Source organism: Aedes aegypti, chromosome 1 (assembly GCF_002204515.2).
Source record: "Aedes aegypti strain LVP_AGWG chromosome 1, AaegL5.0 Primary Assembly, whole genome shotgun sequence".
Lineage (NCBI taxonomy): Eukaryota > Metazoa > Arthropoda > Insecta > Diptera > Culicidae > Aedes > Aedes aegypti.
The window spans coordinates 268,624,854-268,648,175 of record NC_035107.1 but is presented as its reverse complement, the minus strand read 5'-3'; the positions used below and the strand labels follow the sequence as shown (position 1 = coordinate 268,648,175).

The window sequence follows — 23,322 nt, the reverse complement described above, 5'->3', positions numbered from 1 at the left end:
CACCAAATTTTACGAAATTTCCCCAACCGCCGCGTATAATTGAGAATGTAAACAATGTTCAATCCGTCGTACTGAGAAAAAAAAAGCTTGTGTGCATCAATGTGTGCGCGACGCTCGACGTAAAAATACGATTCCTTTGATTGTGTTGTTTTCGTTGTACTGTGAGCAAATGCCATAATTGTACAGTCAAAAGGAATTGTGTTCATTTATTCGGGCTGAATTTTGATGACGAACAATTAATTTTAAAGGAAATTAGTATATGCCATCATACTGAAGGAATGGAGGGAGATGCCCGTAGATCTATATATTCTAGTAAAACATTTTATTACAGCGTTGATATTTTGTGTTTTAACCACTCAATACACACAGTGAGCCGTAAGTTGTGAGACGAATCTGGAAACTGATTGCGACGGAGTTGAAAACGATACGACGGATTGAGAATACGGTAAGATGCATTTTCTTTGCATTATTTCCAAAAACAGATCAAGGTTTATCAAAATGTTATTGTACAATACTATAGTCGTTTTGAGAAAGAATTGTTTGGCATCGGTTTGTATCAGCATCATTAAGGGTTCATTCAAATATTACGTAACGCAAATTTGTCAATTTTAGACACCCACCCACCCCCACGTAACAGCTTTTGTATGGAAAATTTTAAATTTTTATATGGACCGTAACACTATGTAAGACCCCCTCCCTCCCCCTGTTGCGTTATGTAATATTTGAACGGTCCCTAACATTATCCATTTAACCCTTGAAAGAAAACGCACCTTCCGGAGAAGCGCCCATTTTCCATTTTTGCCACGTTCAGCGACAGATTTAGACCCACTTATCCTGAAGTACGTAGTGAATTTTGAGTTTCACCCTAACTGAGTTCTCACTGATCAATGCTTAATACGATAGATACTAGCACATCACCCTAGGTGTGATAGTCACCATCACTACGCATAACCGGTACTAAATATTTTTTCTAAAATAGCTTCAAATATTGAGAAATAATTCGTTAGATGCATTTCGCCATACAAAAATTTTCCGCGTTGCCTTTTAGCGATTTTTTGTGCATAGACACTAGCGCATGTGCGTTACGGTGTGGCGAGTGACTTATCTGACCAGCGTTGCCAACCTTCCAGATGTGTCTGGAATATTCCAGATTTTTGAGGTCCCATTTTACAAAAATCTGGAAGATCCAGATAAGATTTGAAGTGATTTTTTAAGATTTTGTAAATAATTTGTAAGGTTCTCTATAAACGACATAAGCGATCCAGACTTTTCCAGACAAATTTTCAAAATCTTCCAGATTTTGGAAAAATTGACTTGGCATCCCTGTCTCTGACCTTGACGTCTCATCGTACCTGTCACGATATACGAATGCGGAAATGGCAACTTTGGTAAAGAAAGCTCTCAGTTAATAACTGTGGAAGTGCTCGTTGAATACTAAGCTGAGAAGCAGACTCTGTCCCAGTGATGACGTTATGCCAAGAAGAAGAGAAAGAATCGACAATAGGGCAAATTGAAATTTACGATGGCGAAGACGATATCAATAACCGTGGCACTTCTCCGAACGGAGAGCTCCTCACTGTTCCTGAATTCACAAACCCTTTTTATTCTGAATTATAACTTAAGAAGGTTGCAATTATAACAATGGGTTACATACATGTCCTGATTAACTACTCTCCACATGCGCTAGTTTCTATGCACGAAAAACCGCTAAAAGGTAACGCGGAAAATATTTGTTTGGCGTATCTAATGTATTCTAATGAATCTATCCATCTAATGAATTATTTCTTAAAATTGAGAACTATTTTGGAAAAAAAATATTTGGTACCGGTTATGCATAATGACGATGGCAATGCAGCAAACCACATGGCGTAGTTAACGTCATGCGGTAGTGTCTTGAACACAACCCCCACTGATTTTTCAAAGTATTTTACTTTGAAATCCAAAATTCTGAAAAAGCTTCCGAACAAAATGATGTATGTGCGTTATTATGTGACGAGTAGCGAATCAGTCCACGCATGTAACCCATTGAATACTCACAATCACAGCACCTATCAACTATCATCAAACATCCTATCATCTGCAAAAGGCTACCGCACTGTTGTAAGAGTCTAACCCAGAATGAATCCTAAAGCCCTGTCCTAATTCTAGTACCAAACGATTAAGTTTAGGCCAGAATCACATGTTTACTCAATTTTTGAATGATTTTCGTTGGTTTACGTCCAAAACATATTTTTTTCAGATTTCTGAGATTTTGTCACACCCTTTGGTTTAAACTCAAATTTTGGGTGTATTTTGTTTTCCGTGTTCTTTCCGAAATGACAAATAGGAACAACCCCAATGTTAAAAAGATGAGCCCCTGTGGCATTTTTGCCAACTCAGTGAATGTCAAACATGATCTAAAGCAGTGGTTCTCAACCTTTTCGGTGCTGCGACCCCCTTTGAAGCTTTATAAACGTCTCGCGGACCCTTAAAGGTGAATTTTCTTGAAATCAAATGCAATCAACCAAATGCAAGAATCCTGCTATGGTCCTTTGGAGGAGTTTACTTATATTTGAGCCAGGAATGTAGATTTCTGACTACTAGCATCTTTTCAAAAGTATGATAAGGAACCTCCATAAACAATGTTGACTAAATCCAACAAAAATAATGCAGGGAAACCTTCATCTTTCACTTTAACATTGTGGATTTTTATCCATCCGAAGGTCTAAAACTCTGCAGTAAATCGCATTTATGTCCGGTTTAAGAATATAGTAAAGAAAAACTTGGGACAACAACGATTCACTTTAAGATGGTTATTTTTTTCTTGGCTGAAACTTTGCAATTAAAACGTTTCGTTCGTTTTCTCAACAAGTATATTCCCAGGAGCCAATAGAGTCCTAAAGCCCTGTCCCAATTTTAGTACCAAACGCTTATGTTTAGGCTAGAAACACATATTTACTCAATATTTAAATGCATTTCGTTGGTTTACGGTCAAAAAACCCTTTTTCCTGATTATTGAGATTTTGACACACCCCTTGGTTTATACTTAAATTTTGGGTGTACAGTGACCCCACGCAGTTGAATCACCCACAATTAATGAATCAGCAGACTCCAAGAGACAAAATTATTATCAAACTTGTCACAAAACATCACAGAATTATTTTAACTGATAAGAAATTAAGTGTAAAAGTAATTCTGTGATGTATTGTGACAAGTTTGACAATAATTTTGTCTTTTGAAATCAGCTGATTCATAAATTGTGGGTTATTCAACTGCGTGGGGTCACTGTATTTTGTTTTCCCTGTCCCTTCTGAAATGTCAGATAGGAACAACCCCAGTGTTAAAAACTTGAGCCCCTGTGGCGTGTTTGTTAACTAAGCGAACGTCAAACATGATTAAAATTGTCAAGGTTCAAATTTGAACCCATTTATTTGATTCAAGTTTAAATATGATAAAGCTGTTATTTGCGCGGGAAAATTTGTCAAAATAGTAACAAGAGCACACCCTACCGTGATTTAATTAAAATAAAATAATATAAATAAAGTCGAGTCTAGTACACGACACTGAAGACGGCCTTACAGTTGAGGTCGAAATACGCATATCTGTCAAAGGATACAAACTCTAGTGGAATTAAATGGTATAGTACTAAATTCGGTTTTTTCATCTACTTAAATAAAATAAGTTTTTTTTTTAAATTTTAGGACCCAATTGAAGATTTCATCGGCTTAAGAGCTTAAGAGTCTTGCAAATGGGCTTCTATGCTCTGCTTTATTCTGCTGTGGAGAGAATTTGTCAAAAGTTTCGCCAGAAAATCTTTGGAAGCTTTGTCAGATATCCGTTAGGAATCTTCACAGAAATCTACCAAAGATATTTACGTCAAAAATTGATCAAAAATTTTACTTGAAAATTTAATGAAAGATTCACAAGACTTCCGCGAATGGTATTTGTAAAAGCTGTTAAAAACTTGCTTTGTTCACTACTTCCAATAACCAACAAAGTTCTGAGAAATTTTTGGAGGATCTTGCCAGGAAGCTGGCAAAATCGGCCAAGAATACACTATTTTCAAGATCACATTGAATTGAACTGGATCCTATCAGCGTTAAGTAATCATCTCTGGCTTGCTATGTAAGCCGACAGAATGACATTGAAGGTAACTTTCCAGTATTATCACAATTGAAAGAAACATAAAAGGTTACGACTTAAAAATATTTGAAAGACGCAAAATTTGTAACTGGGTAATAAGACAGCGTTCATTTATCACGTAATGCTAAAATTCGAAATTTAATACCCTCGTCCGTAACGCTTTTTGTATGAAAAATTTCAAGTTTTTGTATGAGCCATAACGTTTGAGCCTCTCCCCCTAGAGAGTTACGTAATTTGTAGATGGCGCCTAATATATTAGGAATAGATTCCTCATATCAAGAGAAACGACACTTATTCTTAATGGCTTCACGGACCCCCTGAGAGCTAGTCACGGCCCCCTAGGGGTCCGCGGACCACCGGTTGAGAATCCCTGATCTAAAGTGTCAAGGTTCAAATTTGAACCTATTTTTGAAATTTTATTTTAAATGTGATATAACCGTTATTTGAACAGGAAAAATTGCTAAAGTGGTTGCAAGAACATACTATTTCGTCTGATTAAATAAAAACAAGATTTCATTAAAAATTTTAGGACCTCATTAATCGAACTTGTGTCCATAGTAGTCCTACGTCAACCCCGCGGTAATGTAACAGACATTACCCACCCCAATTTTTTGCACTCACCACCAGTCTGACTCTTGTTTCTTCGCATTTCAGGCGGGTTCCTTCCAATAATATTTATGTCGTCCGCGAAGCGAAAAAATTGTCTGGAAATAGTGAAAATCGTACTTCGAATTGAACAGCAGGCACGAAAGTCCATCGCCTTGTTGTAGTCCCCGGCGAGACTCGAACGAACTGGAGTGTTCGCCGAGATCCTTTATGTAGTTTTGCACACCGGGAAAGCTGTTCTCGTCCATGAGCTTTCATAGCTCTACACGGTCAATACTATCGTGAGGATCGGATTGTCATGGCATTTCTGAAGGATTCACCACACGGAAAAGATGTGGTTCGATGTCGAGCAGCCGTCGATGAACCCTTCTTGATAAGTTCCCACGAATTCATTTGCTATAGGCACAGACAAACAGACGTAACACTTAGAACAAATTTCTTCAAAATCCATCGCCCAGTTTACACCATCATCATCTGGTGAGCATGTTGCACGAAAAGGTGTTTCGTGCAACAAGACCGGCAGATGGCGGTAGTGTGAAACGTCAAATGTGAAGAAAAACGATGTGCGCGCCTCTGGTTGTGAGATATGTAACATAGCGAATTTGAAATGATCGTTAAATGAGTGGTCGATGGAAATTTCTTCAGTGTTACGTCTGTTTGTCTGTGCTATAGGTGTTAGACGACGGAAGATAATCTGGGATAGCACTTTGCAGGCAGCGTTTAGGATAGAGATCGCACGATTATTTTCACATTTCGGTTTGTCGCCCTTTTTGTACACACTTATAAGTGTAAGCTATAGCTCAAATCACCGAAGTCGGTAATCTATTTATCGAAATCTCAACAGCTGAACGGTCGGTAATCAGTTCGGTAAACGTGCCGATTACCGAATTTCGGTAATTTGATGTTTTGAGCGCAGCTGTCAAAACTACCGAATGCTCGGTAATTTTTACCGAAAAATTGTAATCCATGACCCCCGGTTGTTTTTCCTCCTGCATCTCATCAGCACCACACAAAAAGACAAAATATCACAATATTCTTATAGGTTTTATTTGATCGTCATGATTGTACGATATTTATTCGCGTTTAAGCTGCTTTACGAAGCCGATAGATCGAGAACCAACACACTTAAATTATTTTACGGATTCCTGTGAAGTTTCAACGGCTGAACAATTCGGTAAAATAAATTAACGGAGTACGGTAAATTTTTATAGTATTCGGTAAAAAATCACCGGAATCCGTTAAATTCCGACGAAGTTACGGTGATTTATTTCACCGAACTGTTCAGCTGTTGAGATTACGGTGAAATTCACCGTAAGAGCTTAGTGTGAAGCAAGATTGTATATCGGGCCGTCGTTGTTGTTGGTGATAGCTGCTTGCGTTGCTACTAATGCGGGTGGACAAAACGGAAAGCTGCTTGTACGTGGTGGTTCCTAGCAGCGTACTGCAAATAATTTTGTTTATTATTTTATAAAACATTCAAAAACTATTATGCTTACCTTCATCCTAATAGTTTTTCCACAAAATGTTTGCAGCTTCCAAAGGTCCACCAGAAAACATTAACACACATGAAATGGTGTTGCCAATTTGCAGATTTACCGATTTCGGTAAATTAACGGATTGATTAACAGATGAGGTTAAATGTTTCACCGTTGTCGGTAATGCTGGCGAATCACAGACGGCTCAGTAAAAATTTTGACAGATTCGCGACAATTTTCCAAAATTCGGTAGTTTTGCTGTCAAAAGCTACTTGATTACCGAAACATCTGTAATGTAGTAAATTACAGATCAAACTCGGTGATTTTATTTACCGAACTCTCACACTCTGTTTGAATGTGTAGACAGGGCATATAGCGCCTTGATTCCACTCCTCCTGTAGCTGTTCCGTTTCCCAGACTCTGACTATCAGCTGATGCAGACAAGCGGCCAATCTCTCCGGGGTCATCTCGATGAGTTCGGCTAAGATCCTATCCCTGCCAGCGGCCTTATCGTTCGTCAACTGTTGAATGGCGTCCTTAACTTCGTGGGAGCTGGTTGGTTTCCGCTATTCGATGTGCTGACGTAGCCATCACCTTCGCTGTCCTGGCCTTGTGTACCTGTGTTCTCCGTGCCACTCAGATGTTCATCGTAATGCTGTTTCCACCTTTCGATCACTTCGCGTCCGTTCGTCAAGATGCTCCCATCTTTATCCCTGTACATTTCAGCTCGCGGCACGAGCTTCATGAGTAAATTTAATATCTTTGAATTGAAATTGATCTGTCAAAAGTCTGTCTGAGTTTTCTGGAATCCGCAGATATCGTAGAATTCTCCGCGGAAAAAGCGCCATTTCAAGGAAACATTTTCCAATCCACATGATTGATTTCCACTTTTCATGTCACATCGATTACACGGAATCCCTAATTTACAGTCCTAAGTCAAATCATTAAATAGCCCATGCTCGTGTCATTGTGACTATTCTTCGCAATTCAGTGACGATGAATACTAATTCACAACCTCCGTTCCGGCTGATGTCCGCCTCGTTGAAGCTGTGCAAGTGGCTTGGACTTTGGCACGACGCCAACCTGGACAAGCCCTGTTGGCAAACTGTGTTCCTAATTCTCTGTCTGTTGTTCTGGTACATACTACCGGGGTACATGTACATCGTACGAGGGGAAAAAATGCTGCAGGATCTTCTCAAGCCGATACTCGAAGTGTTCTCCATGTCTGTAATTGTGCTTCGGTGCCTCATCCATATGATTAATCGCCAGAGTGTTCAAGAGTGTTTCGCTGATCTTCAAAACGCAATATCCAAATTCAAAAACAGCCCCTATGAAGACGTCCAGAAAATTTTGCGGCATCTACTCAAATCAGCCGACTACATCGTCAAGTTCTACGTATCCATCGTATTTGTTCAAGCTGGTTTGTACGGATTTCTTTCTGCTGCTTTAACCACTTTTAAGTATTGTACGTCCAATGAGATAATCCAATTACCATCCGCGGTAATGGATGCAGAGTGAGTCACCTCGATGTATTCATCTTATACTTTATCCAATCTCTTCATTTCTTTCAGTTATGTACTGTTCGGCCATACCGTGAACTATTGGATATGGCTGCCGGTAACAATCGTGTCACTAATTATTGAATACCTGATGCTGGGATCAATTTCAGCTCAAGAATGTCTCTTTTGGAATCTTCTGCATCACATATCCAGTCTTTTCAAAATAGTCCACCTGGAAATAGCCCGACTGGATCAATACAAAGATCCAAAGCAGTTCAAAGAACGGCTGGCATTCATTGTTTCCATACATGAGGTTTGCTTCCGATCTGCTCGTTGCATGGAAAAAGTTTTAAGTCCGCTGCTTGCTCTATGGTATTGCGCTTGCATAGCACAAACGTGTTATCTGCTGTTCTTCATCAGTATGGTAGGATATTCAAAGTGAAGTATCTGATATGATTTTGAACTTAGTTATTTTCTGCAGGTCAATGATGTGGTAGTAGTTGCGTCGATGATATTTGTACTGCAGTATGTTGTATTTTTAATCTTTTCATTTTCGATGCTGGGAGCTGAACTCATGGAAGAGGTAGACAACTTGGGCAGCGTCCATTTATTACGTAACGCTAAAATTTGAAATTTTTGACCCCCCCCCCCTCCGTAACGCTTTTTGTATGAAAATATTAATTTTTTTGTATGAGCCGTAACGCTTGAGCCTACTCCCCCCTCCCCCTAGAGCGTTACTTAATTTGTGGATGCCGCCTTGCTAACTCAGTAACCATTCAAATTGGCCGCACTAAATCCGATTTTGGTACGGTTCGGTTGAACAGTTCTTTCAAATTTACGTTGCAGAGCGCTCGGGTGTCCGTTGCTATCTATAAAACGCAATGGTACAACCGAATGGCTGCCGAAAGGCGTTTGCTACTGTTCATGAAAATGAGAGCGGACCGTCCGGTGGGTATCACTGCCGTCAAATTCTTCTATGTTAACAGATCCACTTTTGCGGAAGTATGTACTCTTTGTGAGATATGAATGAAAGTATATAATATTATTTATATTTATTTAACAGGCTATGAAATCCGCATTTTCATTTTTCACGATAATGCAGCAATTCTATGGAGATAAGTGAATTGTTTCAGTTCTACGATGACGATGAAGCAGTTATGTGAAAGTAAAGGAACAATAAACCCAGTTGATGAAATAGTGATGAATTACCTCTTTCAAGCGATGCAAACCACCGAAAGAAGTTTAGCTTTGTCCAGGCTAGAGATCCTGAGTAATTACTAGGTCTGTAGTTCAACCCCAGGTGAATTCTGCACAAAACAAGCAATGATTCTATGTAAACTTTAAACAAAGTGCGCAGAAATATAGCTTCACCGATACCTAAAGCTAAAATTTTGCACAGTTATATTTTGTTTTTGCATAGCGCCTCCAACTTAGACAGAGTCTACCTCTAAGCTCAGTGTTAGAGCATTCCTAATTAACATTTAAACATATAACATTGAACAACAATTTCACTCCCCAATGCTCGGCTCGTGGCCGCATCTCTCCATCCTCGGTTCTGCCCAACGCTCACCAAATCGATGTGCACTTGATAGGCTCACTTGCTCGCTGCACTCAACGCCTTCTTGTACCAACCGGATCTGAGGCAAACACCATCTTTGCAGGGTTGCTGGCCTCCATCTGAATACTGGGTTCGCCGTAAAGTTGGGCGAGCTCGTGATTCATGCTTCACCGCCATACACAGCAAAAAAATCTCAAATTTACATGGCACGTATTTTTTTATGATAATCATGTAAAAGGAGTTGCAACTGAACACTCAACGATAATTAATGTATACTGTCTCATTGCATTCGAAAATGCTTGCAATCTTGAGTGAAACTGAACCATTTCATGATCTTACATTCGCCAATATTGCATGCTTTCTTGCATCTTGAAAGTGAAATCGCAAACAAGAATGCTCGGTTTACATGATTCTACGCTGTCAAAAATAATGCACATGGATGGATCGACGGCTTGTCATGTCATGTACATTATTTATTATTGAATTTTCAGCGTGAAAATCATGTAAACCGAGCCGTTTTGCATGCAACATTCTCCTAGAGTAGACGTTTCGCGTTCAATATTAAGGATTTTGGTAACAATGTAGATGTGTTTATAGGTTTTATCATTAAATAGTACTTAAGAAATGGCTTTGCGTGATTGAGGCTAAAATTACGTTACGTGTAAACCTAAGATTTTTTTTGGTGTGTATGATGTGTTGAAAATAGGGGCCTCTACTTATTACCAATTCAGGTCTCATTCAGATATATATTGCTATGAGACATTTTCATCATGATTCCGGAGCCTGTAAGAATCTGCAACCCGGTGTGGACCGCACCCCTCTAGCTATGCTACTGCCTTCAAAAATGCAAATTGAGTCCTAAAATGTTTAATGAATTCTTGTATTTATTTAATAATACGAAAAATCACGTTCTTGCAATTACTTTAGCAATTTTTCTAGCTCAAATAACAGCTATAACATTTTTAAACTTCAATTTTAAAAATGGTTCCAGATATGAACCTTGACACTTGTGATCATGTTTGACATTCACTTTTTCGATAAAAATGCCGCAGGGCTTATAGTTTTAACACTGGGTGTTGCTGGCAGCACTGAGCGGGCTGCGACGCTCATGGGTGAAGGCGCAGAAGGGGCTCATGCAGCGCACGCTGACTGATGTCAAAGTTGTCGACCCTGCAATGCTTTCAAATGGACTAATGCACGAGTTCACTATTTGACGTTTGAGCGGTGCCGTGTTATTTACGTGGCCATGGCAACGAGTGAATTCGGCACCGCTCAAACGTCAAATTAGTGAACTCGTGCATTGGTCCATAGAGGAAAAAGTGACAAGATTCATTTCCGTCCATTCAGTTTTTCGAAGCAAAACCACGTTAGGCGGTGAAAAATAGAAAAGGCCCTAAAATTAGTTGTTACCTGCAGATTTGAAAAACTAAAAGTTTAAATTTGTTATATTCCTATCGATTTCATCAAATAGTCGATAATCGATTGCTAATTTATCACTGAACGGGAAAACCGAAACCGTAAGTTTCACTAAATGGGAAATGTAAGCCCGCAGAGTAAAACCTAACCTGAGAAATGTCTGCCTTTTTAGAAATAGGTGTAGGAGACGGAAGATTCTCGCAGAATCAATAAGAGCATTTCCAAACCGATTAATGTAAGATAAAACAGACAATTCAACTGTAAACAATACTAAAAAACAACTTCAATTACAGCTAAAAGCGTTACGTGATCACAACAATCTGTGTTTGTTCATGGCTAAAAGAAATCGGTTCTCCTCCCACGCCTCGGTTGTCGGAACAAACTTTTAGATTAATCGATCAAACATGAACGGCAGTTGTGGAGAAACACCGGCCCCAGAATCGAACTGTGTGAACTGCGATCGATTGGACAGTGCTGACAATCTCGTGCAATGTGACCAATTCGATGCCTGGTGGCATATGTCATGCGCCGGAGTTTCACAATCCGTAGAAAATCGACCATGGATTTGTCAGAAGTGTCTTCAGGAGCTTAGAAGCTTGCGGTCGCCATCACTCTCGGTCGCGTCCAGGTCCTCCCGTTTGGACTTGCAACTGCGCAAGTTGGAAGAACAATACGCTCTAAAGCGGAAATTCCTGGATGAGAAATACAAGCTACTCGAACACGAGCTGGATGATTCAATTAACAGTGCTGGATCCGGAATCAGCAGCATAATGGGTGAGCGAGAAAACTTTGACAAGGTGAGGCTGTGGATTAATACGTGTGCGGATTATCAAGCAGGAGGAGCTGTTGGTCGAGCCAACCAACCATTGATGAGGAAGTATACGTCACGCAACCTTGGTCAAGCGATCGCGAATAATCCGACAAGCAACATGGCATCGAACCAGCTCAAACCGAGTCAACTGGAAGGCCCCAATTCTTTGGATGACGACGCGACTACTAAGGGGCACAAACCGACTCCTAAACCGAGAAGGCTAGTTTTCGGCGGTAATGAGAGCGACAACCAGAACGTATGTACCCATCTTCCGGTATCCCCCTCACTGGCACCAGGTAAATCACTCAATGATCCAATTCACGATGAGCACACTCAACAGAGTGTCGATATGAACCTCCTTTGCAAACGATTGGGAGATGTTGGATTGTCATGTCCTAACCCAGTGGAAGCAATCCCATCATCGTTAGATTTCCTTCATAAGAAGTTCGTTCACTCGAACAAACCTCCTACCAGGCAAGCTTGGCAGCCTCAATTCGAGCCTCAAGGTAATAATATGACGCAACCAATTCGTAGCATTCCTACTACTCTGAATGCTCAAGATACGAATCTGTCTGAGTTCGTACTGACCCCCTCGCAGTTAGCCGCGAGGCAAGTAATGCCTCGTGGTCTGCCCTTGTTCTCTGGCAATCCGACAGAATGGCCTGTCTTCATAAGCAGCTTCAAAAATTCTACGCTAGCTTGTGGATATACGAATACCGAAAACTTGGCTCGACTGCAGCGGTCTATAAAAGGTCAAGCATACACTGCGGTACAGAGTCGATTGCTTCTTCCCGAGTCAGTACCGTATGTGATCGATACTTTGTATTTGCTTTACGGAAGGCCTGAAATATTAATCAACGCTCTTCTTGAAAAAGTTAGATTAGTGCCAGCTCCCCGAATCGAAAAGCTCGAAACCTTGATTGATTTCGGAATGGCCATACAGAGCCTGTGTGACCATTTGGAGGCGGCTGGTCAGCACGCGCACCTGTCCAACCCTTCACTTCTTTCGGAGCTTGTGGGCAAATTGCCCGGTCATGTCAAAATACAGTGGGGCACTTATCTCCGACAGTATCCAGAAGTTAATTTGAAAATTTTTGCGAACTTCATGTCTGATGTCGTCCTGTCGGTGAGTAAAGTGACCGTGTACGCAAGTTCAAGTGCCAAAGGTGATGTAACTGAAAAGTCCAATCCGAAGCAGCGCGGAATCCTAAACACACATGTTGGTGATGTAGAAAGCGAACAGGAACAACACAAATTGTGTAATGCGTGCCGGCAGCCTGATCATCGGATTGTTGAATGCAGTGACTTCAAACAGTGTTCCGTTGACGAGAGATGGAAGTTGATTCAGGAGAGAGGACTTTGACGAACGTGTCTTAACGATCATGGTAGGAGAAGCTGCAGAAGCACTAATCGCTGTGGACTTAACGGATGCCAATACCGTCATCATCCTCTTCTGCATTCGGTGCAACCCAACACAGTCACGCAAGCGGACAACCATTCTCATCGCCAATCCAAAAGCTCGGTGCTTTTCCGCATTGTCCCTGTCACGCTACACGGCCCTGAGACATCGGTTGATACCTACGCGTTCATGGACGATGGCTCGTCTATGACGCTGATCGAGGACAGTTTGGCAAAACAACTTGTTGTTGACGGAGATTTGCGACCACTTTGTCTGTTGTGGACAGGTAATGTTTCACGGCTGGAGGACGTCTCTCGGCAGGTCAAGTTCAGTATTTCTGCAAAGGATAATAAAAAGAAGTATGAGTTGATCGACGTACGCACGGTTGAGGAATTTGCTTTGCCTCAGCAATCGTTGTCTCTGGAGAAACTGGCTGCAAGATACGAGCATTTGAGAGGAATTCCGGCGTCAAGCTATTACGAAGCAACCCCACGATTGCTGATTGGAGTGAACAACCTGAGTGTTATGCTTCCACTACGAGTGAGAGAAGGGCTGCGCCAAGAACCCGTTGCCGCAAAAACAAAGTTAGGTTGGCGTATTTATGGAGGAGAAGGATCGGACTGCCAGCCACTTTCGTTCAACTGTCATTACTGCGGATGTAACGGAGAACTGGATTCAAATGTGCACAATACTGTGAAAAGTTATTTTGCTTTAGAAGACAGCGGAGCGAAAAGTGAAGTGATCAACTACTCGAAGGATGAAGAACGGGCTCTGTGTATCCTGGAGCAAACTACTGTGCGCATAGGAAATCGCTTCGAGACAGGACTCTTATGGAGAACAGAGCATGTAGAGTTCCCGGAGAGTTACAGTATGGCGCTCAAGCGTCTGGAATGCCTAGAAAACCGCATGAGCCGAAATCCATCATTACGTGATAATCTGCAGAAACAGCTGACAGAATATGAATCAAAAGGATATGCACATCGTGCTACGCCTGAAGAACTCGTCCAAGCAGATCCACGGCGGGTATGATACTTGCCACTTGGTGCAGTATCCAATCCAAGGAAAGCGAAAGTTAGACTGATCTGGGACGGTCGCGCGCAGGTGGATGGAACATCTTTCAATTCGTATCTGCTTAAGGGACCGGATCAGCTTACGATGTTACCTGCGGTGCTAATGCGTTTCCGGCAATTCAAAGTGGGAGTTTCGTCTGACATAAGAGAAATGTTCCACCAAATCTCGATTCGCCCTGCGGACAGGCATTCTCAAAGATTCCTGTGGCGTACGGATCCATCAAGAATGCCTGATGTATATATAATGAATGCAGCAACCTTTGGATCAGCGTGTTCGCCTTCATCAGCGCAATTCATTAAAAACAAAAACGCATATGAGTTTAAAGATCAATTTCCACGAGCCGTAGAAGGAATAGTAAAGAATCATTATGTCGATGATTCTTTGGAAAGCTACGAAAACATCGAAGAGGCGACAAGAATTTCAATGGAAATGCGTTCGATTCACGAAAAAGGAGGATTCGAGTTAAGGAACTGGTTGTCCAATAGCGAAGAAGTACTGCGGAACCTTGGAGAAACCGGACCATTGGAGGATAAGAGCTTCGTAGTCAACGACGAATGTGGATGCGAGCGTGTATTGGGGCTGCTGTGGAAGACCAAACAGGATGCACTCGGTTTCTCTACAGACCTGAAAGACGACGTAAAGCAGCTAATATGCAGTGATGAACGGCCGACAAAACGCCAAATGCTGAAGTGCTTAATGGCTTTTTTTGATCCTCTCGGTTTGTTGAGCGTTATTCTCGTGCACGGAAAGGTTTTGTTGCAAGAAGTGTGGCGCTCAGGAGTTCTTTGGGACGAAAAGGTGGGTGATGCGATTTATGAAGGCTGGAAAAGATGGACATCTTTATTGAAGCAAATCGATTCGATTCAAATACCACGCTGTTACTTCGAAGGTGCGACCAGCTTTCATTATCAAAATCTCGAATTACACATATTCGTTGACGCAAGCGAATCAGCCTACTGCGCGGTGGCGTATTTCCGTGTTATCAATGACGAAGGAATCGCAAATTGTTGCCTTGTGACTGCGAAGACAAAAGTGGCCCCACTAAAGCCTCTATCGATTCCTCGCCTTGAATTATTGGCTGCGGTGCTCGGTGCACGTTTGATGAGACTGGTTGAAGAAAGCCACACATTGGTAGTGAAACGACGGTTTATATGGAGCGATTCAGCAACTGTATTGGCATGGCTAAGATCAGATGCCCGACGATACAAGCAATACGTCTCATTTCGCATCGTAGAATTGCTAACTTTAACTAATGTCGAAGATTGGAGATGGATTCCTTCTAAGCTCAACCCAGCAGATGAGGCTACAAAGTGGGGAAGAGGCCCACTATTGACCACCGATAGTACGTGGTTCAAAGGACCTACGTTTTTGAGACTACCAGAAGCAGACTGGCCAAAGGCAAAGCACGTTGCACAGAGTTCCGATGAAGAATTACGTTCATGTTATGCACATCACGGGTTAAATGTGCCGGAACAAGTGTTCAATCTGGATAGGTTCTCAAAATTCGCAAAATTAGTCAGAGTAGCTGCGTACGTGCTCCGTTTCGTGCAAAACCTGAGAATGAAGAAAGAGGGCGTTCCTACAGTTCAAGGTCACCTAGAAACAGAGGAGTTGCGCAAAGGAGAGTGCACGTTGATTCGTCTAGTACAGCAGCAAAGTTTCATGGATGAGTTCTTGCGAATTACACGAAATCAGAATAAGCCTGATGAACAACAAGAACAATTACCCTGTTCTAGTGTATTATACCAACTATCTCCCTTCATGGATGAGAACGGAGTACTGCGAATTGATGGACGAGTTGGAGCTGCACAGAACGTTCAACAGGATGTGAAGTTTCCTATAATTTTGCCGCGAGACCATCGTTTCACTTATCTGGTATTAGACGACTACCATTGCAAGTTCCGCCATGCGAACGCAGAGACGGTCGTGAATGAAGTACGCCAGCGCTTCTATGTTCCTCGCCTGCGAGTGGCTGTCAAGAAAATCGAGAGAACTTGCCAATGGTGTAAAATTTATAGATCCAAGCCGAAAGTGCCACGAATTTCTCCATTACCATTGGCACGATTGGCCTCGTTCACCAGACCCTTTACCTACGTCGGACTAGACTTTTTTGGACCCCTGACCGTCAAGGTTGGACGTAGTGACGCAAAACGGTGGATTGCTCTGTTTGTCTGTATGCCAACACGAGCTGTCCATGTCGAGGTAGCCTACAGCCTCAGTACCGAATCCTGTGTGAAGTGTGTACGGAGATTTATTTGTCGACGTGGATCGCCCTCAGAAATATATTCCGATAACGGTACGAATTTCGTAGGGGCAAATAAACACCTGAAACAACAGATCGAGCAAATAGAAGATGACCTATGTTCTACTTTCACCAACACCAGCACCAAATGGTTGTTCAACCCACCAGGAACTCCACATATGGGTGGATCCTGGGAGAGGTTGGTTAGGTCGATAAAAACTGCCCTGAACGTAGCATACAATAACAACCGAAAGCTCAATGATGAAGGACTGGAAACATTAGTGGTAGAAGCCGAAGGAATCGTGAATAGCCGCCCTTTGACATACCTCCCACTGGACTCTCAAGAAAGCGAAGCATTAACTCCAAACCACTTCCTTCTTGGAAGCTCGGATGGAGTCCGACAACCAATGATGACGCCAACGGATCCTGTGACCGCTCTGAAGAGTTCTTTTGATCAAATACAGCTGCAGCTAGACATGTTTTAGAAACGATGGACTCGGGAATATCTGCCCACATTGACAAGGCGACCAAAATGGCATACAGACGTTAAGGCACTAACTGTTGGAGATTTGGTGGTCGTGGTAGACGAGTCCAGAAGGAATAGCTGGACTCGCGGCCGCATCGTACAGGTCATTCCCGGTAGCGATGGACGAATCCGTCAAGCTCTTGTAGAAACTGTAAGGGGGGTCTTGCGTCGATCAGCTGCCAGATTGGTAGTCTTAGAGGTGAACAATGGAGGTAAAACTGGATCAAGTGACGGTGACCAGTGTTAATGGGGGGATACTGTTGCTGGCAGCACTGAGCGGGCTGCGACGCTCATGGGTGAAGGCGCAGAAGGGGCTCATGCAGCGCACGCTGACTGATGTCAAAGTTGTCGACCCTGCAATGCTTTCAAATAGTGGAAAAAGTGACAAGATTCATTTCCGTCCATTCAGTTTTTCGAAGCAAAACCACGTTAGGCGGTGAAAAATAGAAAAAACCCTAAAATTAGTTGTTACCTGCAGATTTGAAAAACTAAAAGTTTAAATTTGTTATATTCCTATCGATTTCATCAAATAGTCGATAATCGATTGCTAATTTATCACTAAACGGGAAAACCGAAACCGTAAGTTTCACTAAATGGGAAATGTAAGCCCGCAGAGTAAAACCTAACCTGAGAAATGTCTGCCTTTTTAGAAATAGGTGTAGGAGACGGAAGATTCTCGCAGAATCAATAAGAGCATTTCCAAACCGATTAATGTAAGATAAAACAGACAATTCAACTGTAAACAATACTAAAAAACAACTTCAATTACAGCTAAAAGCGTTACGTGATCACAACAATCTGTGTTTGTTCATGGCTAAAAGAAATCGGTTCTCCTCCCACGCCTCGGTTGTCGGAACACTGGGGTTGTTCCTTTTTGACATTTCGGAAGGGACACGGAAAACAAAATATACCCAAAATTTGAGTTTAAACCAAGGGGTGTGACAAAATCTCAAAATACATAAAAAAATGTTTTTTTGGACTTAAACCAATGAAAATCATTTACAAATTGAGTAAACATGTGTTTCTGCCCTAAACTTAAGCGTTTGATGATGATGATGATTTGGTTCTACCATCTATTGTAGCAAGGCATCTGCCTATAGCACTGGAATAATCTGAAAAGCAATTTGATCAAGATTGTACTGATGTTTGAGAGCAGTCAGTCTCCTGTATGAAGGGCCAAAAATGGATGTGTGGACCCGCAAGCAGAGACGCTTGCACGAAACCCACGTCAGGGGAAGAGAATCTCCTTCCAGAAGAAAGTTTTCACCAACAACTGTAAAATCAAGCCCTCGATTGACTCCCAATAAGTAGATGGGGTCGAAGAGCCCGTTCTCAATCAACGAAATGTTAACAACAGGGAGGAGGCAGTCCCAAGCTCCCTGTCCAAATCGCTTCATTCGAGTGCCCTGTTGGTCCCAGCCCAACCCAAAATACATACAATAATAAAAATATAATCAGATATAATCCATCATGAAAAGATCTCACCGGTATATTATAGTTGGGTACTTTTTGGAGCACATCGTTTTGGACCACATTATTGGTTGCTTAACACAAATCACGCGTCGACCGAAAAAAGCACTCCGCTGAAATCGGTTCCTGCCCTAAACTTAAGCGTTTGATACTAAAATTGGGACAGGGCTTTAGGACCCTATTGTTGGACTTTTTGCATTTTCCAATAGGGTCCTAAAATGTTTAATGAAATCTTGTTTTTATTTTGTAACACGATAGAGCATGTTGCTGTAACTACTTTAGCATTTTTTCCCGCTCAAATAACGGCTGTATCATATTTAAACTTTAATTTCAAAATTGGGTCCATAAATGAACCTTGACACTTTTGATCATGCTTGACGTTCGCTTAGTCGACAAAAACATCACAGGGCTTTTAGTTTTAACACTGGGGTTGTTCCTATCTGACATTTCGGAAGGGACATGGAAAACAAAATACACCCAAAATATGAGTTTAAGGCAAGGGGTGTGACAAAATCTAAAGAAACATACAAAAATGTTTTACGGACCTAACCAAACGAAAAACAATAAAAAATTGAGTAAACATGTATTTTTGGCCTGAATTTAACCGTTTCAAACTAAAATTGGGACAAGGCTTAAGGACCCTATTACGAATTTTCATTTTTTTTTTTTTCATTACGAAGAGATCTTGGATTGACAGTGAATCGAACCCAGACGCCTTCAGCATGGCTTTGATTTGTAGCCGCGGGCTGTAACTACTCGGCTAAAGAAGGTCCAATTTCTTTATTCATTTTCACCGAATTAGGACGCAAGTGTTGCTCAACAAGAACCCCTGTATATGATGATTTAAAAAAAACTCATAAATTTAAATTTAAAATGCTTTTCTGTGCGTCCTAAAGGAAAGATTCGTTAAAATGACAACCCTTTCGCTTGAAACTATTACTGATACAAGCACCCTAAATTGTATAGTGGGAGATTACTTTTGACAGCACTCAACAGTCACAAAATTTACACAATTTATTTTCCACATGATTGATTGATTGATAATTTCCATGTCACACACGTTACTTGGAATTCTTAATTTATCAGACAGCCCCAAATGTTTAAATAGTGCCTACATGTTTCAAAGACACAATCCAGCGCAATCCAGTAACGATGACTACGCAAAGAACGCCACCGTTTCAGCTAATGTCCGCCTCGTTAAAACTGTGCAAGTGGTTTGGACTTTGGAACGAGTCCAATCTGAGCAGACCCTGTTGGCAAACCGTATTCGTCATTTTTTGTCTGCTCTTTTGGTACATACTACCAGGATATCTGTACATTGCACGTGGCGAGAAAACGCTTCAGACTCTTCTGAAGCCTATTATAGAGATTTTTGCGATGTCCGTAATTACGATTAGGTGCATCTATCACATATTCAACCGTAAGAATCTCCAAGAGTGTTTCGTTGATCTTCAAGAAGCAATATCCGCTTTCAAAAACTGTCCGTATGAAGACGTTCGACGAACTTTGAAACATTTGCATAAATCAGCCCACTATGTCGTCAAGATCTACGTATCCATCGTGTTCATCCAAGCCAGTGCCTACGGAGTAGTTCCCGCTGCTCTTATCACTTACCAGTATTGTACGTCCGATGAGATGATCCAATTACCATCAGCGGTGATGGACGCAGAGTGAGTTTCCATGCACAGTTTATACGTTACATGATCTAATCTCCTGATTCACGCTAGCTATGTACTGTTCGACCAAGTGCGCACGTTGCCTGGAAAATGTACTAAACCCTCTGCTGGCATTATGGTATTGTACCTGCATAGTTCAAACGTGTTATTTGCTGTTTGTCGTCAGCATGGTATGACGCATCCACAGTGCTGCGTCCAACGTGGTTCTTAATTATTCTAATTCCTGCAGATCGATGACATGGTCGTAATCGCATCGATGATATTCGTTCTGCAGTATACCATATTTCTCATATTTTCGTTCTCGATGTTGGGAGCTGAAGTCATGGAAGAGGTATGTTACTTTTAAACGCAGCAGACTATCATCTGCAAAGTTCTTCGTCTATCGTAGATAGATATTCATAGCATACAACTTTGCTCAACACGTAGAAATTGCACGTACTATCGTGATCAACTATGAAAATATCGATGGTAACTTGTGACTTTTTGAACTCCCGAAGTTGTAGGACAAGGTTCTACGCTTTTAATTTGCCCAATAGTTCATTGTGCCTCCATATTGCAATCAAAACTTCGCAATTCATATTGCAGAGCGCTCGGGTGTCCGATGCCGTCTACAATTCGAATTGGTACATGCGAATGCCTGCCGAAAGACGTCTGCTGTGGTTCATGAAGCTGAGATCGGATCGACCGGTGGGCATAACTGCTGTAAAATTCTTCTTCGTCAATAGGTCTACTTTTGCGGAGGTAAGTACAGGAAGGTCAATAACGAAAGACTTGGTTTTGATTGTTCATCGTATCTTTTGCAGGCCATGAAAACGGCTTTTTCATTTTTCACTATTATGCGGCGGTTCTACGGAGAAGAGTAGTTGCTGTAAGTTTCATCATGAGAGTTCGAATGATGTATTAGACAAAACTCTTGCTCTTAGTATTGTTTCACACTACTTTTGTTCAAATTCATACATATGAAACGCTAGGGTAAAGCTTATTAGTTTGATTTGATTGCACAAGGTGGAAATTGTGTAAGAACGATCGGACCGTAACACTTAGACGGAAGTATTATAATTTGAAATCAAATTTGACAAATTGATTTAGATTGACGTGCAAAGTCATCAATGACAAAAGAACAGGGGATAGACAAAATGGTTGAGATAGGCAAATTTTTGCCAAAAATCAAATGCTTATAACTTTAGGAAAAATTGATGAAATTGGATGCATGCGGAAGCAGTTAACGGCAAATTTGGTCTAGTTTCAGGAACTTGCTTGGCCATGCATATTGGCCACCGGACTCCGAAGATATTCCGGATTTTCCGAGGTCATGTCCAAATGTCATTTTTTGACGTAGAACTACGTCTTTCTTCTCTATACAGGAGTAAAATTGGAATTTCAAAACCAAGAGCGTTACGTTGGCATGAATTATTTTAAACGTTTATAACTTTTCGCAGGCTTAACGAAATTTCTTGATTAGCACCTCAATCGAAAGACAAGACATCAAAGGTTCATGTCGTTTACTTACTGAATTCCACATGCATGTCCAAATAGTTTAATAACTGTTTTAAAAGAGAACGTTGATTTCAAGCAAATCTATAAATAGGGATGCTAGATAAAATTTGACGTCATTTGCTTTTCACTCTTCGATTGGCTCGCACCTCAACAGGCAACAACTCGGCTTGCTCTGACCGGGCGTGCTTCTCAGGCACAGACATCGATAGCGAAGGACGCCCCCGTTTGTCTTGCTTCGCTCAAATCAAACTGTCGAGTGAACGAGAGAAGATGCCGTCCGAAGCTAAAGCCATCACCGCTGCCGCCGCCAAGAAGAAGAAGAGGAAGCAGTCCACAGGAGAATTTGCGGTCGAACAGTGAACACGGCCGGGCGAGTCATTCTCGCTTTGTGGCTCACCGCTTGTTTGCGTTCACCCAGCCATCGTCATCGCCGCCGCAAATTTAATCGGATGAGCTGTTGACCCGCACTTCAAGATTTCGACTCGTGATAAAATCAGCATTGGTGGTCAAGAAGCAATCCCGTTAGGAACAAATACCAGATGCCCCCTAAGTTGCTGGTCCGAGGAGCTGCTAATCGAGCGTCGGACTAGTGAAATCGCTCAAAATTTCAAGAGTGAGCAACGTTTTCAGCCACGAAACATTTAGCTGGTTCGTCGTATAAGCAAATAACTTGCTCAAATTTAGCTAACAAAGCCATCGGCCCTTTTCAGGGCCATCAAATTAGTAGAAAAGTGTCAAAAGAGAAATATTTCCGACTTTGTTTATGATTTCTTATATTCCTAAATAAATTTCACAGCTTCATACAAAATTTCGTTTGTCATGAATAATTTATGACTCAACATTTTGAGGTTGTACTCGCGGACGCTGCTGTAGTGCCGTCGGGGTGAGTGCTCAACATTTCACAACGATTGTAAAATAGAGTGGCATTTCCATTTTGGCGCCTTTGATGTTCCATATTTTATGGGAACACTTTGATTAGGAAAATTATCACATGTAACAAAATTGTGACATATTTAGAATGCTTTTGTAAAAACATTCTCATTGAACAATTGTAATAATTTAGGCACCCATTGATAAGAAATTTACCTTCATAATAAAGAAAACTATTGATTATCAATAGCTCTTATTAAATATTTAGGGAATGTCAACCATTCCAACAATTCATGTTCGACCAAATTCCCACGTATTAGCATTCTCCGCAATTTTCAAGTAATTCTAAGCCCAACACATAATTGGCACATACCCATTTCCCAGATTGGTCGATCAGAGAGCGAAGAGCGCAAAAGGGAGGAGCATCATCAACTATTCCAAGGTTATAAAACATGCTTCCTTCGTCGGATTCAGTTTCATTCCATTTCCGCTTTCGAGCTGGTAAGAGTTCCTCCGAACTTGCTTAGCTCGCTGCTAGAAACCTGCTGAGCTGGTAATCCAGAATCTGGTTTGAGAAATCGCTCAAGATTTCAAGATTGAGCTACGATTCCAGATTTCAACTAAATCCCTTTGACCCGCTACCCTGTGGCTGTTGTGCACCCATGATATATTCAGCTGGTTTGTCGAATAAACAGAGAACTTATTCACATCTTCTTCTTCTTCTTCTTGGCATTAACGTCCTCACTGGGACAGAGCCTGCTTCTCAGCTTAGTGTTCTTATGAGCACTTCCACAGTTATTAACTGAGAGCTTTCTTTGCCAATGTTTCCATTTTTGCATTCGTATATCGTGTGGTAGGTACGATGATACCACAGACTAACAGACGTAACACTTAGAACAAATCGCGATCAAAATCATAGTCGCGAGAACATGTACGCCCAATGCTAAAATCACTGTGTTTGGCCGATGGACCAACAGGTGGCGGTAGTGTGTAAACGTCAAACACGAACAAAAACGATGTGAGCGCTGCGGGTGGTGGATTGGCCACCTACCATATATTTGAATCAACCGTTAAAAAGGTGATC

General features: G+C 41.5%; 2 protein-coding genes across 3 annotated transcripts; both read left to right on the top strand.

Moving 5' to 3' along the window:
- The first annotated feature begins 7,193 nt into the window (after positions 1-7,193).
- Positions 7,194-9,077, top strand: LOC5566960 (odorant receptor 49b). Its single transcript, XM_001651323.2, has 5 exons — positions 7,194-7,717; positions 7,775-8,126; positions 8,184-8,285; positions 8,549-8,704; positions 8,766-9,077. Exons 1-5 carry the CDS (start codon positions 7,200-7,202, stop codon positions 8,823-8,825), a joined length of 1,188 nt encoding a protein of 395 aa, XP_001651373.2. The 5' UTR covers positions 7,194-7,199; the 3' UTR covers positions 8,826-9,077.
- A 10,257-nt stretch (positions 9,078-19,334) lies between these two features.
- On the top strand, positions 19,335-21,026 carry LOC5573329 (odorant receptor Or2). 2 transcript variants are annotated; one of them, XM_021838728.1, is made up of 4 exons: positions 19,335-19,865; positions 19,923-20,202; positions 20,457-20,612; positions 20,675-21,026. In XM_021838728.1, the coding sequence occupies exons 2-4, from the start codon at positions 20,110-20,112 to the stop codon at positions 20,732-20,734; spliced, it is 309 nt and encodes a 102-aa protein (XP_021694420.1). In that variant the 5' UTR covers positions 19,335-19,865; positions 19,923-20,109; the 3' UTR covers positions 20,735-21,026. The 2 variants fall into 2 exon arrangements, with proteins under 2 accessions (XP_021694420.1, XP_021694419.1); XM_021838727.1 differs by lacking the exons at positions 20,457-20,612; positions 20,675-21,026 and having other exon boundaries at positions 19,923-20,110.
- Positions 21,027-23,322: the final 2,296 nt, after the last annotated feature.